The following is a 16923-nucleotide window of genomic DNA, read 5'->3' on the forward strand; positions in this document are numbered from 1 at the left end:
TGCTGAGGGGAGGACGCTTCGTAATAATGTCTGGAATGGAGTGGTATCAAAGATGTGGTTTCCATGTGGTTGATACCACTCCATTACAGACATTATGAGCTGTCCTCCCCTCAGCAGCCTCCACTGCTACGGACGTGTGTGTGCATCAAATAACTGCTTTCATGCAAAAGAGAGTGGGGTGTGACAGGTCTGGTGTCGTGGTAAAGGGGTGTGTGACAGGTCTGGTGTCGTGTGACAGGTCTGGTGTCGTGGTAAAGGGGTGTGTGACAGGTCTGGTGTCGTGTGACAGGTCTGGTGTCGTGGTAAAGGGGTGTGTGACAGGTCTGGTGTCGTGTGACAGGTCTGGTGTCGTGGTAAAGGGGTGTGTGACAGGTCTGGTGTCGTGGTAAAAGGGTGTGTGACAGTTCTGGTGTCGTGTGACAGGTCTGGTGTCGTGGTAAAGGGGTGTGTGACAGGTCTGGTGTCGTGGTAAAGGGGTGTGTGACAGGTCTGGTGTCGTGGTAAAGGGGTGTGTGACAGGTCTGGTGTCGTGGTAAAGGGGTGTGTGACAGGTCTGGTGTCGTGGTAAAGGGGTGTGTGACAGGTCTGGTGTCGTGGTAAAGGGGTGTGTGACAGGTCTGGTGGCATATGGCAGGTCTGGTGTCGTGATGTGACAGGTCTGGTGTCGTGATGTGACAGGTCTGGTGTCGTGGTAAAGGGGTGTGTGACAGGTCTGGTGTCGTGGTAAAGGGGCGTGTGACAGGTCTGGTGGCATATGGCAGGTCTGGTGTCATGTGATGTGACAGGTCTGGTGTCGTGGTAAAGGGGTATGTGACAGGTCTGGTGTCGTGGTAAAGGGTGTGTGACAGGTCTGGTGTCGTGGTAAAGGGGTGTGTGACAGGTCTGGTGTCGTGGTAAAGGGGTGTGTGACAGGTCTGGTGTCGTGGTAAAGGGGTGTGTGACAGGTCTGGTGTCGTGGTAAAGGGGTGTGTGACAGGTCTGGTGTCGTGGTAAAGGGGTGTGTGACAGGTCTGGTGTCGTGTGACAGGTCTGGTGTCGTGGTAAAGGGGTGTGTGACAGGTCTGTCGTGGTAAAGGGGTGTGTGACAGGTCTGGTGTCATGGTAAAGGGGCGTGTGACAGGTCTGGTGTCGTGGTAAAGGGGCGTGTGACAGGTCTGGTGTCGTGATGTGACAGGTCTGGTGTCGTGATGTGACAGGTCTGGTGTCGTGATGTGACAGGTCTGGTGTCGTGATGTGACAGGTCTGGTGTCGTGGTAAAGGGGTGTGTGACAGGTCTGGTGTCATGGTAAAGGGGCGTGTGACAGGTCTGGTGTCGTGGTAAAGGGGCGTGTGACAGGTCTGGTGGCATATGGCAGGTCTGGTGTCGTGATGTGACAGGTCTGGTGTCGTGTGACAGGTCTGGTGTCGTGATGTGACAGGTCTGGTCGTGGTAAAGGGGTGTGTGAGGTCTGGTGTCTGGTAAAGGGGCGTGTGACAGGTCTGGTGGCATATGGCAGGTCTGGTGTCATGTGATGTGACAGGTCTGGTGTCGTGGTAAAGGGGTATGTGACAGGTCTGGTGTCGTGTGACTGGTCTGGTGTCGTGGTAAAGGGGTGTGTGACAGGTCTGGTGTTGTGTGACAGGTCTGGTGTCGTGGTAAAGGGGTGTGTGACAGGTCTGGTGGCGTGTGACAGGTCTGGTGGCGTGTGACAGGTCTGGTGGCGTGTGACTGGTCTGGTGGCGTGTGACTGGTCTGGTGGCGTGTGACTGGTCTGGTGGCGTGTGACTGGTCTGGTGGCGTGTGACTGGTCTGGTGGCAAAGGGGTGTGTGACTGGTCTGGTGGCGTGTGACTGGTCTGGTGTCGTGTGACAGGTCTGGTGGCGTGTGACGGGTCTAGTGGCGTGTGACAGGTCTGGTGGCGTGTGACTGGTCTGGTGGCGTGTGACTGGTCTGGTGTTGTGACAGGTCTGGTGGTGTGTGACAGGTCTGGTGTCGTGTGACAGGTCTGGTGGCGTGTGACAGGTCTGGTGGCGTGTGACTGGTCTGGTGGCGTGTGACTGGTCTGGTGGCGTGTGACTGGTCTGGTGGCGTGTGACTGGTCTGGTGGCGTGTGACTGGTCTGGTGTCGTGGTAAAGGGGTGTGTGACTGGTCTGGTGGCGTGTGACTGGTCTGGTGTTGTGACAGGTCTGGTGGCGTGTGACAGGTCTGGTGGCGTGTGACAGGTCTGGTGGCGTGTGACTGGTCTGGTGGCGTGTGACAGGTCTGGTGGCGTGTGACTGGTCTGGTGGCGTGTGACTGGTCTGGTGGCGTGTGACTGGTCTGGTGGCGTGTGACTGGTCTGGTGGCGTGTGACTGGTCTGGTGGCGTGTGACAGGTCTGGTGGCGTGTGACAGGTCTGGTGGCGTGTGACAGGTCTGGTGGCGTGTGACTGGTCTGGTGGCGTGTGACAGGTCTGGTGGCGTGTGACTGGTCTGGTGGCGTGTGACAGGTCTGGTGGCGTGTGACAGGTCTGGTGGCGTGGTAAAGGGTGTGTGACTGGTCTGGTGGCGTGTGACTGGTCTGGTGGCGTGTGACTGGTCTGGTGGCGTGTGACTGGTCTGGTGGCGTGTGACTGGTCTGGTGGCGTGGTAAAGGGGGGTGTGACTGGTCTGGTGGCGTGTGACTGGTCTGGTGGCGTGTGACTGGTCTGGTGGCGTGTGACTGGTCTGGTGGCGTGGTAAAGGGGTGTGTGACTGGTCTGGTGGCGTGTGACTGGTCTGGTGGCGTGTGACTGGTCTGGTGGCGTGTGACTGGTCTGGTGTCGTGTGACTGGTCTGGTGGCGTGGTAAAGGGGTGTGTGACTGGTCTGGTGGCGTGTGACTGGTCTGGTGGCGTGTGACAGGTCTGATGGCGTGTGACAGGTCTGATGGTGTGTGACAGGTCTGGTGTCGTGGTAAAGGGGGTGTGACAGGTCTGGTGTCGTGGTAAAGGGGGTGTGTGACAGGTCTGGTGGTCGTGGTAAAGGGGTGTGTGACAGGTCTGGTGTCGTGGTAAAGGGGTGTGACAGGTCTGGTGTCGTGGTAAAGGGGTGTGTGACAGGTCTGGTGTCGTGGTAAAGGGGTGTGTGACAGGTCTGGTGTCGTGGTAAAGGGGTGTGTGACAGGTCTGGTGTCGTGGTAAAGGGGTGTGTGACAGGTCTGGTGTCGTGGTAAAGGGGTGTGTGACAGGTCTGTGTCGTGGTAAAGGGGTGTGACAGGTCTGGTGTCGTGATGTGACAGGTCTGGTGTCGTGGTAAAGGGGTGTGTGACAGGTCTGGTGTCGTGGTAAGGGGTGTGTGACAGGTCTGGTGTCGTGTGACAGGTCTGGTGTCGTGGTAAAGGGGCGTGTGACAGGTCTGGTGGCATATGGCAGGTCTGGTGTCGTGATGTGACAGGTCTGGTGTCGTGATGTGACAGGTCTGGTGTCGTGATGTGACAGGTCTGGTGTCGTGGTAAAGGGGTGTGTGACAGGTCTGGTGTCGTGGTAAAGGGGTGTGTGACAGGTCTGGTGTCGTGGTAAAGGGGCGTGTGACAGGTCTGGTGGCATATGGCAGGTCTGGTGTCATGTGATGTGACAGGTCTGGTGTGTGGTAAAGGGGTATGTGACAGGTCTGGTGTCGTGTGTGACAGGTCTGGTGTCGTGGTAAAGGGGTGTGACAGGTCTGGTGTTGTGTGACAGGTCTGGTGTCGTGGTAAAGGGTGTGTGACAGGTCTGGTGGCGTGTGACAGGTCTGGTGGCGTGTGACAGGTCTGGTGGCGTGTGACAGGTCTGGTGGCGTGTGACTGGTCTGGTGGCGTGTGACTGGTCTGGTGGCGTGTGACTGGTCTGGTGGCGTGTGACTGGTCTGGTGTCGTGTGACTGGTCTGGTGGCGTGGCAAAGGGGTGTGTGACTGGTCTGGTGGCGTGTGACTGGTCTGGTGTCGTGTGACAGGTCTGGTGGCTGACGGGTCTAGTGGCGTGTGACAGGTCTGGTGGCGTGTGACTGGTCTGGTGTCGTGTGACTGGTCTGGTGTCGTGTGACAGGTCTGGTGGCGTGTGACAGGTCTAGTGGCGTGTGACAGGTCTGGTGGCGTGTGACAGGTCTGGTGGCGTGTGACTGGTCTGGTGGCGTGTGACTGGTCTGGTGGCGTGTGATGGGTCTGGTGGAGTGTGACTGGTCTGGTGGCGTGGTAAAGGGGTGTGTGACTGGTCTGGTGGCGTGTGACTGGTCTGGTGGCGTGTGACAGGTCTGGTGGCGTGTGACAGGTCTGGTGGCGTGTGACAGGTCTGGTGGCGTGTGACTGGTCTGGTGGCGTGTGACTGGTCTGGTGGCGTGTGACTGGTCTGGTGGCGTGTGACAGGTCTGGTGGCGTGTGACAGGTCTGGTGGCGTGTGACTGGTCTGGTGGCGTGTGACTGGTCTGGTGGCGTGTGACTGGTCTGGTGGCGTGTGACAGGTCTGGTGGCGTGTGACAGGTCTGGTGGCGTGTGACTGGTCTGGTGGCGTGTGACTGGTCTGGTGGCGTGTGACAGGTCTGGTGGCGTGTGACAGGTCTGGTGGCGTGGTAAAGGGGTGTGTGACTGGTCTGGTGGCGTGTGACTGGTCTGGTGGCGTGTGACTGGTCTGGTGGCGTGTGACTGGTCTGGTGGCGTGTGACTGGTCTGGTGTCGTGTGACTGGTCTGGTGGCGTGGTAAAGGGGTGTGTGACTGGTCTGGTGGCGTGTGACTGGTCTGGTGGCGTGTGACAGGTCTGGCGTGTGACAGGTCTGATGGCGTGTGACAGGTCTGGTGGCGTGTGACAGGTCTGGTGGCGTGTGACAGGTCTGGTGGCGTGTGACTGCTCTGGTGGCGTGTGACTGGTCTGGTGGCGTGTGACTGGTCTGGTGTCGTGGTAAAGGGGTGTGTGACTGGTCTGGTGGCGTGTGACTGGTCTGGTGTCGTGTGACAGGTCTGATGGCGTGTGACAGGTCTGATGGCGTGTGACTGGTCTGGTGGCGTGTGACTGGTCTGGTGGCGTGTGACTGGTCTGGTGGCGTGTGACTGGTCTGGTGTCGTGTGACTGGTCTCGGTGGCGTGGTAAAGGGGTGTGTGACTGGTCTGGTGGCGTGTGACAGGTCTGATGGCGTGTGACTGGTCTGGTGGCGTGTGACTGGTCTGGTGGCGTGTGACTGGTCTGGTGGCGTGTGACTGGTCTGGTGGCGTGTGACTGGTCTGGTGGCGTGTGACTGGTCTGGTGTCGTGTGACTGGTCTCGGTGGCGTGGTAAAGGGGTGTGTGACAGGTCTGGTGTCGTGGTAAAGGGGTGTGTGACAGGTCTGGTGTCGTGTGATGTGACAGGTCTGGTGTCGTGGTAAAGGGGTGTGTGACAGGTCTGGTGTCGTGTGATGTGACAGGTCTGGTGTCGTGTGATGTGACAGGTCTGGTGTCGTGTGATGTGACAGGTCTGGTGTCGTGGTAAAGGGGTGTGTGACAGGTCTGGTGTCATGTGATGTGAGGTCTGGTGTCGTGTGATGTGACAGGTCTGGTGTCGTGTGATGTGACAGGTCTGTGTCGTGGTAAAGGGGTGTGTGACAGGTCTGGTGTCGTGGTAAAGGGGTGTGTGACAGGTCTGGTGTCGTGGTAAAAGGGTGTGTGACAGTTCTGGTGTCGTGTGACAGGTCTGGTGTCGTGTGACAGTTCTGGTGTCGTGTGACAGGTCTGGTGGCGTGTGACAGGTCTGGTGTCGTGGTAAAGGGGTGTGTGACAGGTCTGGTGGTGTGTGACAGGTCTGGTGGCGTGTGACAGGTCTGGTGGCGTGTGACAGGTCTGGTGGCGTGTGACAGGTCTGGTGGCGTGTGACTGGTCTGGTGGCGTGTGACTGGTCTGGTGGCGTGTGACTGGTCTGGTGGCGTGTGACTGGTCTGGTGGCGTGTGACTGGTCTGGTGTTGTGACAGGTCTGGTGGCGTGTGACTGGTCTGGTGGCGTGTGACTGGTCTGGTGGCGTGTGACTGGTCTGGTGGCGTGGTAAAGGGGTGTGTGACTGGTCTGGTGGCGTGTGACTGGTCTGGTGTCGTGTGACAGGTCTGGTGGCGTGTGACGGGTCTAGTGGCGTGTGACTGGTCTGGTGGCGTGTGACTGGTCTGGTGGCGTGTGACAGGTCTGGTGGCGTGTGACTGGTCTGGTGGCGTGTGACTGGTCTGGTGGCGTGTGACAGGTCTGGTGGCATGTGGCAGGTCTGGTGATGTGACAGATCTGGTGTCGTGTGATGTGACGGGTCTGGTGTCGTGTGATGTGACAGGTCTGGTGTCGTGGTAAAGGGGTGTGTGACAGGTCTGGTGTCGTGTGATGTGACAGGTCTGGTGTCGTGTGATGTGACAGGTCTGGTGTCGTGGTAAAGGGGTGTGTGACAGGTCTGGTGTCGTGGTAAAGGGGTGTGTGACAGGTCTGGTGTCGTGGTAAAGGGGTGTGTGACAGGTCTGGTGTCGTGGTAAAGGGGTGTGTGACAGGTCTGGTGTCGTGTGACAGGTCTGGTGTCGTGGTAAAGGGGTGTGTGACAGGTCTGGTGTCGTGGTCGTGGTAAAGGGGCGTGTGACAGGTCTGGTGGCATATGGCAGGTCTGGTGTCGTGATGTGACAGGTCTGGTGTCGTGATGTGACAGGTCTGGTGTCGTGATGTGACAGGTCTGGTGTCGTGGTAAAGGGGTGTGTGACAGGTCTGGTGTCGTGGTAAAGGGGTGTGTGACAGGTCTGGTGTCGTGGTAAAGGGGCGTGTGACAGGTCTGGTGGCATATGGCAGGTCTGGTGTCATGTGATGTGACAGGTCTGGTGTCGTGGTAAAGGGGTATGTGACAGGTCTGGTGTCATGTGTGACTGGTCTGGTGTCGTGGTAAAGGGGTGTGTGACAGGTCTGGTGTTGTGTGACAGGTCTGGTGTCGTGGTAAAGGGTGTGTGACAGGTCTGGTGGCGTGTGACAGGTCTGGTGGCGTGTGACAGGTCTGGTGGCGTGTGACAGGTCTGGTGGCGTGTGACTGGTCTGGTGGCGTGTGACTGGTCTGGTGGCGTGTGACTGGTCTGGTGGCGTGTGACTGGTCTGGTGTCGTGTGACTGGTCTGGTGGCGTGGCAAAGGGTGTGTGACTGGTCTGGTGGCGTGTGACTGGTCTGGTGTCGTGTGACAGGTCTGGTGGCGTGTGACGGGTCTAGTGGCGTGTGACAGGTCTGGTGGCGTGTGACTGGTCTGGTGTCGTGTGACTGGTCTGGTGTCGTGTGACAGGTCTGGTGGCGTGTGACAGGTCTAGTGGCGTGTGACAGGTCTGGTGGCGTGTGACAGGTCTGGTGGCGTGTGACTGGTCTGGTGGCGTGTGACTGGTCTGGTGGCGTGTGACTGGTCTGGTGGCGTGTGACTGGTCTGGTGGCGTGGTATTGGGGTGTGTGACTGGTCTGGTGGCGTGTGACTGGTCTGGTGGTGTGACAGGTCTGGTGGCGTGTGACAGGTCTGGTGTCGTGTGACAGGTCTAGTGGCGTGTGACAGGTCTGGTGGCGTGTGACTGGTCTGGTGGCGTGTGACTGGTCTGGTGGCGTGTAACAGGTCTGGTGGCGTGTGACTGGTCTGGTGGCGTGTGACTGGTCTGGTGGCGTGTGACTGGTCTGGTGGCGTGTGACTGGTCTGGTGGCGTGTGACAGGTCTGGTGGCGTGTGACAGGTCTGGTGGCGTGTGACTGGTCTGGTGGCGTGTGACAGGTCTGGTGGCGTGTGACTGGTCTGGTGGCGTGTGACTGGTCTGGTGGCGTGGTAAAGGGGTGTGTGACTGGTCTGGTGGCGTGTGACTGGTCTGGTGGCGTGTGACTGGTCTGTCTGGTGGCGTGTGACTGGTCTGGTGGCGTGTGACTGGTCTGGTGTCGTGTGACTGGTCTGGTGGCGTGGTAAAGGGGTGTGTGACTGGTCTGGTGGCGTGTGACTGGTCTGGTGGCGTGTGACAGGTCTGATGGCGTGTGACAGGTCTGATGGCGTGTGACAGGTCTGGTGGCGTGTGACAGGTCTGGTGGCGTGTGACAGGTCTGGTGGCGTGTGACTGCTCTGGTGGCGTGTGACTGGTCTGGTGGCGTGTGACTGGTCTGGTGTCGTGGTAAAGGGGTGTGTGACTGGTCTGGTGGCGTGTGACTGGTCTGGTGTCGTGTGACAGGTCTGATGGCGTGTGACAGGTCTGATGGCGTGTGACTGGTCTGGTGGCGTGTGACTGGTCTGGTGGCGTGTGACTGGTCTGGTGGCGTGTGACTGGTCTGGTGTCGTGTGACTGGTCTCGGTGGCGTGGTAAAGGGGTGTGTGACTGGTCTGGTGGCGTGTGACAGGTCTGATGGCGAGGGGTGTGACTGGTCTGGTGGCGTGTGACTGGTCTGGTGGCGTGTGACTGGTCTGGTGGCGTGTGACTGGTCTGGTGGCGTGTGACTGGTCTGGTGGCGTGTGACTGGTCTGGTGTCGTGTGACTGGTCTGGTGGCGTGGTAAAGGGGTGTGTGACAGGTCTGGTGTCGTGGTAAAGGGGTGTGTGACAGGTCTGGTGTCGTGTGATGTGACAGGTCTGGTGTCGTGGTAAAGGGGTGTGTGACAGGTCTGGTGTCGTGTGATGTGACAGGTCTGGTGTCGTGTGATGTGACAGGTCTGGTGTCGTGATGTGACAGGTCTGGTGTCGTGGTAAAGGGTGTGTGACAGGTCTGGTGTCATGTGATGTGACAGGTCTGGTGTCGTGTGATGTGACAGGTCTGGTGTCGTGTGATGTGACAGGTCTGGTGTCGTGGTAAAGGGGTGTGTGACAGGTCTGGTGTCGTGGTAAAGGGGTGTGTGACAGGTCTGGTGTCGTGGTAAAGGGTGTGTGACAGTTCTGGTGTCGTGTGACAGGTCTGGTGTCGTGTGACAGTTCTGGTGTCGTGTGACAGGTCTGGTGGCGTGTGACAGGTCTGGTGTCGTGGTAAAGGGGTGTGTGACAGGTCTGGTGGTGTGTGACAGGTCTGGTGGCGTGTGACAGGTCTGGTGGCGTGTGACAGGTCTGGTGGCGTGTGACAGGTCTGGTGGCGTGTGACTGGTCTGGTGGCGTGTGACTGGTCTGGTGGCGTGTGACTGGTCTGGTGGCGTGTGACTGGTCTGGTGGCGTGTGACTGGTCTGGTGTTGTGACAGGTCTGGTGGCGTGTGACTGGTCTGGTGGCGTGTGACTGGTCTGGTGGCGTGTGACTGGTCTGGTGGCGTGGTAACTGGGTGTGTGACTGGTCTGGTGGCGTGTGACTGGTCTGGTGTCGTGTGACAGGTCTGGTGGCGTGTGACGGGTCTAGTGGCGTGTGACTGGTCTGGTGGCGTGTGACTGGTCTGGTGGCGTGTGACAGGTCTGGTGGCGTGTGACTGGTCTGGTGGCGTGTGACTGGTCTGGTGGCGTGTGACAGGTCTGGTGGCATGTGGCAGGTCTGGTGATGTGACAGATCTGGTGTCGTGTGATGTGACAGGTCTGGTGTCGTGATGTGACAGGTCTGGTGTCGTGGTAAAGGGGTGTGTGACAGGTCTGGTGTCGTGTGATGTGACAGGTCTGGTGTCGTGTGATGTGACAGGTCTGGTGTCGTGTGATGTGACAGGTCTGGTGTCGTGGTAAAGGGGTGTGTGACAGGTCAGGTGGCGTGTGATGTGACAGGTCAGGTGGCGTGACAGGTCTTGTGTCGTGTGATGTGACTGGTCTGGTGTCGTGTGACTGGTCTGGTGTCGTGTGACTGGTCTGGTGTCGTGCGACTGGTCGGGTGGCGTGGTAAAGGGGTGTGTGACAGGTCTGGTGTTGTGTGGTGTGAAAGAGCGGTGGGTGGTGTCACGTGACAGGTGTGTTTGTCATCCTCAGGTTTGGGGACCACTATGAGTGGAACAAGGTAACTTCCTGCATCCACAACATCCTGAGTGGCCAGCGCTGGATAGAACACTACGGAGAGATGTCAATCAAAAACACCAGCAGTGACGCCTGCCAGTGTAAAGTGACTTTCGTCAAAGTAAGGAGAGGGACAATATACAGTGAAGCCCATACCTGTGTGCGCACAGCTACACTGAGGGTTTGTCCCAAATGGAACCCTATTTTGTATATAATGCACTACTACCCATAGGGCTCTGGTCAAGAGTAGTGCGCTATATAGGGGTTAGGGGGTTATTTGAGACATAACCTAACATGTTAATTGGGCAACACATATGAACCCCTAGGTGTAACAGCACCATCTGCTGAGGGACAGCAGGAACAACATCCTGCAGACTATTTTTCTTGGAAAGCTGTGGTGGATGGATTCATGTGATATAGAATTGTATGGGCTTTTTATTATATAATTTATAACATGATTTAACAGAGTTTGATGGGTTTCAGATTGACCTGACGTTTTGTGTCCTTGGTTTGTTAATTCATTTGTTTATTATTAATACGTTTTGCGTATTTAACCCACAGGCGAGATCTTGGAGCTCAGCGGTTAACGAGATAGAGGGCATGGTCACGGACACAGGGGGGCGTGTCATCCACACCTTCTTTGGCAAATGGCACGAGGGTGTGTACCAAGGAGTCCCACCTTCTGCTATATGCATCTGGAGAGCAAGTGAGTGACTGGCTCTTTGGACTGTCCATCAAAACTCAACCATAGAGTAAATATTATAGCTTGATATGTTGTCCTTCGCCATAAGTTGAATTTTTTTTGTGTGTGTGTGTGTAGACCCCATGCCTGTGGACCAGGACCAGTACTATGGCTTCACTCAGTTTGCTGTAGAGCTGAATGAGCTTGACGCTGCCCTGAAGCCCCTCCTACCCCCCACAGACACACGCTTCCGTCTCGACCAGAGGTACGACACACCCGGGATTATCTCTCTCATGCTCTTTCTCATGCTCTCTCTCTCTCATGCTCTTTCTCATGCTCTCTCTTTCTCACTCATTCACTCACTCACTCACTCATTCTCTTTCAGGTGTTTGGAAGAAGGGAACATTGAGGGGGCTGAGGAGCAGAAACGGAGGATAGAGGAGCTCCAGAGGGGGAGGAGGAAAGTCCTGGAGGAGAACAATGTGACACACAAACCACGCTTCTTCAAGTACGCAACCGTGTGTCTCTTTCTGTCTGACTTTAGCAGACAAGGGAGTTCATTGGTCACACATTTGGCCCTCGAACACAGAACAAGTTAGTCTTCCTTCTTAGCTGCATAGTATCCTATACAATATGGAAAAGGTCTGACGGAATGGCGTCTGTCGATATATCCTTCTGTAGCTCAGTTGGTAGAGCATGGCGCTTGTAACGCCAGGGTAGTGGGTTCGATCCCCGGGACCACCCATACGTAGAATGTATGCACACATGACTGCATATATTATTATTATTATTATAACACTGTCACTGGTCTGTGGTGTGCATAGCACTCCATTAGCCTCAGTGTCTGACCGGTCAAAACAACACCATTAACAGTTGTTCTCAGTCGATTCATGAGATCTCATTTTTAAATTTTAGTAATTTACCAGACTCTCTTATCCAGAGCGATTTACAGACTGTCTTAATTAGTGTTAAGTGACTTGTTCAAGGGCACATTGACTGATTTTTCACTTAGTTGTCTCAGGGACTCGAACCAATGAACTTTCTCTTACTGGCCCAATGTTGTTAACTGCTAGGCTACCTGGGTGCATTATGACATATGTGTTGTGTGACTATTGTTTTGTTTATTTATCAGGAAATCAAAGGATGACACGTGGCTGAGCTCTAATATATACTGGGAGCAGCGGAATAACCCCAGGTTCAGCAGAGAGGACTTCCCTGTGCTGTGGTGACCTCTGACCTTACCTATAACCCTGTGACCCCATGGGAGGGCAGATCTAGGGTCAGATTATTCTCGCCTACAAACCTTAACCAATACAGGGAAAACTCAAAACTGACCTTAGGTCAGCACTTGGGGACAACACTCTGTCCTGTTGACTATGGACCGCTGAGTGTGAGGGCCCACGGCCAAATATGGGCTTCCTGCTTCTGTATGTGGAGACGGGAGCTAATTTAAGAAATTAGCTTTCACTTGACTCTGTGTTCAAAAGAAAAGAGCTTCCTGTTTTGTTTTTGTCATTACTTTAGTCTATCTTCTTTCAATGTCATCCTTTTCTCTGTATATTTGTCAAATGTATACTTTATGCTGTCACTTTAGTACGGATGCAGTCCAGCCACCAAAGTGTCTTAATTGAGCAATAAGTCCCGAGTAGGTGTGGTATATGGTCAACATACCACGGAGTGCCTGGATACAGCAATTAGCCTTGGTATATTGACCATATACCACCATCCCCCAAGGTACCTTATTACTATTATAAACTGCTTACCAATGTAATTAGAACAGTAAAAAGTGTTTTTTTTGTCATATACAGTCTGATATACCACAGCTTTCAGTCAATCAGCATTCGGGGCTCAAACCACCAGTTTATAATATGGAATGATTTACTACTCAGGAAAACCTGCTGTAGATGATTATGCAAATCCTCACTCACAGTTGGTGAGTTAAAGTGCCTCATTGCACTTTTATGATGTAATACCACTCTTATTAATGTAGTCTAAAGAAGCACATTGATGGAGTCTCGTAACTAGGAGATTTAACTTTTTCTAAAGGTCAAACACTTTACTGTACGATTCTGTCCAGTCTTAACTCCTCAACCATTGGCTGACAGAACTTGTGAAATATGGCCACATGGAAATTCATAAGACTGAGTGTTAATGCCTGTGTGCTGCCCTGTTATAAGATTATATGTACTGTATATCAATAAAGTAATAGAGCATTATCTATGAAGATGAACAATAAAACAGTGGAACTGTTATACTAGAGTCAGAATGACAACTTTGTGTGTGTGGTCATCTGTTCGTTTGGCATGTACAATGCTTAATTTTAACAGAACTTTGTTCCGGAACCGAGGTGTATTTGGTCAGATCCGGTTACTCTCATGGCATGAACAATTATTTTCACTGTACAAATTCTAATAAAAGCAATCAAAGTTCATTAGAGTTGCCACTTTGTTAATTCTCCTGCCCCCACAAAAACACAAAAGTGAAAAAGTTGATTTTCAAGCCTGGGCCTATATTCTAACAGCTGATTGGGGTTGGTCCAGCTCAAGTTTATGGTTGCGCAACATTGTAACCTACTGTATGTGTGAGACCAACCAGTGACCGTGGCTGTGTGAGAAGCATGTGAGAAGCATGCCTGTATCTCTCTATCTCTCGGGGCGGCAGGGTAGCCTAGTGGTTAGAGCGTTGGACTAGTAACCGAAAGGTTCGAATCCCCGAGCTGACAAGGTACAAATCTGTCGGTCTGCCCCTGAACAGTCAGTTAACCCACTGTTCCTAGCCCGTCATTGAAAATAAGAATTTGTTCTTAACTGACTTGCCTAGTTAAATAAAGGTAAAAAATACATTTTAAAAAGTAAATAGAATGAGATTTACTTTCTATGATCCCTCTGCTCTGATAGACATGAGCCTGCTACTCTCATCCCTCTGCTCTGATAGACATGAGCCTGCTACTCTCATCCCTCTGCCCTGATAGACATGAGCCTGCTACTCTCATCCCTCTGCTCTGATAGACATGAGCCTGCTACTCTCATCCCTCTGCTCTGATAGACATGAGCCTGCTACTCTCATCCCTCTGCTCTGATAGACATGAGCCTGCTACTCTCATCCCTCTGCCCTGATAGACATGAGCCTGCTACTCTCATCCCTCTGCTCTGATAGACATGAGCCTGCTACTCTCATCCCTCTGCTCTGATAGACATGAGCCTGCTACTCTCATCCCTCTGCTCTGATAGACACGAGCCTGCTACTCTCATCCCTCTGCCCTGATAGACACGAGCCTGCTACTCTCATCCCTCTGCTCTGATAGACATGAGCCTGCTACTCTCATCCCTCTGCTCTGATAGACATGAGCCTGCTACTCTCATCCCTCTGCTCTGGTAGACAGGAGCCTGCTACTCTCATCCCTCTGCCCTGATAGACATGAGCCTGCAACTCATCTCTCTGCTCTGGTAGACAGGAGCCTGCTACTCTCATCCCTCTGCTCTGATAGACATGAGCCTGCTACTCTCATCCCTCTGCTCTGATAGACATGAGCCTGCTACTCTCATCCCTCTGCCCTGATAGACATGAGCCTGCAACTCATCTCTCTGCTCTGGTAGACAGGAGCCTGTTACTCTCATCCTCTGCCCTGATAGACATGAGCCTGCAACTCATCTCTCTGCTCTGGTAGACAGGAGCCTGCTACTCTCATCCCTCTGCCCTGATAGACATGAGCCTGCAACTCATCTCTCTGCTCTGGTAGACAGGAGCCTGCTACTCTCATCCCTCTGCTCTGGTAGACATGAGCCTGCTACTCTCATCCCTCTGCCCTGATAGACATGAGCCTGCAACTCATCTCTCTGCTCTGGTAGACAGGAGCCTGTTACTCTCATCTCTCTGCTCTGGTAGACAGGAGCCTGTTACTCTCATCCCTCCGGTGTTGCACTATCATGTATTTCCTTATAGTCATTGCCACTTGAACAGCAGCACCCCTGAATAATTTAAATACATTTGACAAATAATTACTGTCCAGAAATGAATGAAATCATTCAGAATATCCTACTCCACCACGAGAAGGCCTATAATTTAGCTGCAGAGGATAAATAGCTTCTTGTTATTGGGCTACAATCCACAAGGAATGGCCTACAGTCGGGAATGCGTGACAAATATGTCAGTGAACAAACGGCATGCAGGCTAAACAGGCTTTTCGCAATATTTCAAATACAATCGAGGGAAAACACCGACTGGACAGCAAATGGCTCCTGCTGAAAAGAGAAGAGACTGTGCTGTAGGCTACCAACATATTTGATCAACTTCCAAATATTTTCTTAAAGTTAAACAAGAGCGAGACATGCTTTTGGCACGAGCGCATCTGCCACCACCAGCGAGTGAACTGAACGTCATTGTGTGAGTCAGTGAAACTGGAAAGCATTTTTAAGACAAAAGTTTTTATTGATCTCAGTTTCAGTGTCAAAGTGGCCTGCCATTTCGATAATTTGTGCCGTATTAAAAAAGATTATGCCATAGTCTTCAGTCTTGTGGAATTGCATGAAATACGTTTATAAAATGCCACATTTCTATGCGTTTATAAGTGGCCACATATTTTTTTCCCAATGTGTGCAACTTCTGTTAGTGCCTCTGCTGTATTGCTCTATGTGACGACGCAAATGCGATGATATGCATGCAGCGCTTTATTAAGGTACATTTGTTTTATGCATTTTTTATTTATGCGTTCCGGTATCTCAGAACTCCCCAACCCCCAACCCCCCAACTCTCGCGACCACATTTTGTTCCTGCACCTGTGGAGTTACAAATTAAACACGGGGAATGTACAGCAGTGGTGGAAAAAGTACCCAATAGTGATACTTGAATAAAAGTAAAGATGCCTTTTTTAATAGAACATTCCTCAAGTGAAAGTCACCCAGTAAAATACTACTTGAATAAACTTCAAAGTATTTCTGTATCATTGAATGTACCCAAGAACACAGTAGCCTCCATCATTCTTAAATGGAAGAAGTTTTTAACCACCAAGACTCTTCCTAGAACTGGCTGCCCGGCTAAACTGTGCACTCGGGGGAGAAGGGCCTTGGTTAGGGAGGTGACCAAGAACACGATGGTCACTCTGACAGAGTTCCAGAGTTCCTCTGTGGAGATGGGAGAACCTTCCAGAAGGACAACCATCTCTGCAGCACTGCAACACACAACAATCAGGCCTTTATGGGAGAGGGGCCAGACAGAAGCCACACCTCAGTAAAAGGCACATGACAGCCCGCTTGGAGTTTGCCGAAGGACTCTCAGACCATGAGAAACAAGATTCTCTAGTGTGATGAAACCAAGATTGAACTCTTTGGCCTGAATGATAAGCATCACATTTGGAGGAAACCAGGCAGCATTCCTACGGTGAAGCATGGTGGTGGCAGTGTCATGCTGTGGTTATGTTTCTCAGACGCAGGGACTGGGAGACTAGTCGGGATTGAGGCAAAGATGAACGGAGAAAAGTACAGAGAGATCCTTGATGAAAATCTACTCCAGAGCGCCCAGGACCTCAAACTGGGGCGAAGATTCAGCTTCCAGCAGGACAACGACGTTAAGCACACAGCCAAGAGAATGGAGGAGTGGCTTCGGGACAAGTCTCTGAATGTCCTTGAGTGGCCCAGCCAGAGCCCGGACTTCAACCTGATCAAACATCTCTGAAAATAGCTGTGCAGCAAAGCAACCATCCAAGCCTACAGCGCTTGAGAGGATCTGCAAAGAAGAATGGGAGAAACTCCCCAAATACAGGTGTGCCAAGCTTGTAGTGACATCCCAAAGAAGACTCGAAGCTGCAATCGCTGCCAAAGTACAGGGTCTGAATACATATGTAAATGTAATATTTCTGTATTTATTTACTGCAAAAAAATCAAAACCACTTTTTTTTGCTTTATCATTGTGTGTACGTTGATGAGATGAAAAATCTATTTAATCAATTTTAGAATAAGGCTGTAACTTAACAAAATGTGGGAAAAGTCAAGGTGTCTGAATACTTTCAGAAGGCACTGTACAGTATGTTGGTGATAAGTGGTTCTTGGTGGTGATTGGGTCAGGGGGGAAGGGTGTGGTCATTGAGATCTAGAGATAGGCTATTGACCTATTTCTGTGCATAACAGGCCCATACACTTTCACAATAACACACTGTTCTCTCATGTTCACATGGTCAATATAACTGTAAAATATACATTTTATTGTTGATGTTATGACACTGTTGTAAAAAGTGTTCTTCCCACTCTGAAAACAGAATAAGGCTTGACTTCCCTCATATTTAAAGTCATAGTACAAAGAAGAAGTTTTGCTTGGGTTCCCATTAGGACAAATCCCATTAGGACAAATTAGTTCCAATCAGGACAAATCCTGATTTGAGAAACACTTTGGGGAATTCAC

The 16923-nt window shown here is 52.6% G+C and overlaps 1 protein-coding gene and 1 long non-coding RNA gene across 2 annotated transcripts in view; both read left to right on the forward strand.

The window, feature by feature from the left end:
- The window catches only part of LOC118399588 (oxysterol-binding protein-related protein 3-like), a 46754-nt gene extending 33793 nt beyond the window's left edge, over positions 1–12961 (forward strand). The window contains exons 18-22 of the mRNA XM_052472538.1: positions 9825–9969; positions 10410–10554; positions 10669–10795; positions 10916–11038; positions 11663–12961. Of these exons, the coding sequence (XP_052328498.1) occupies positions 9825–9969; positions 10410–10554; positions 10669–10795; positions 10916–11038; positions 11663–11759 (637 nt within the window). The 3' untranslated portion in view covers positions 11760–12961. The remainder of the gene's footprint in view (positions 1–9824; positions 9970–10409; positions 10555–10668; positions 10796–10915; positions 11039–11662) is intronic.
- LOC127909937 (uncharacterized) lies at positions 75–6717 on the forward strand. Its single transcript, XR_008073070.1, has 9 exons — positions 75–423; positions 1521–1692; positions 1984–2431; positions 3709–3822; positions 4226–4263; positions 4340–4415; positions 4530–4599; positions 6432–6482; positions 6616–6717. It is a non-coding gene; the product is annotated as an uncharacterized LOC127909937 (long non-coding RNA).
- Positions 12962–16923: the final 3962 nt, after the last annotated feature.

This window comes from Oncorhynchus keta, chromosome 20, assembly GCF_023373465.1.
Source record: "Oncorhynchus keta strain PuntledgeMale-10-30-2019 chromosome 20, Oket_V2, whole genome shotgun sequence".
Lineage (NCBI taxonomy): Eukaryota > Metazoa > Chordata > Actinopteri > Salmoniformes > Salmonidae > Oncorhynchus > Oncorhynchus keta.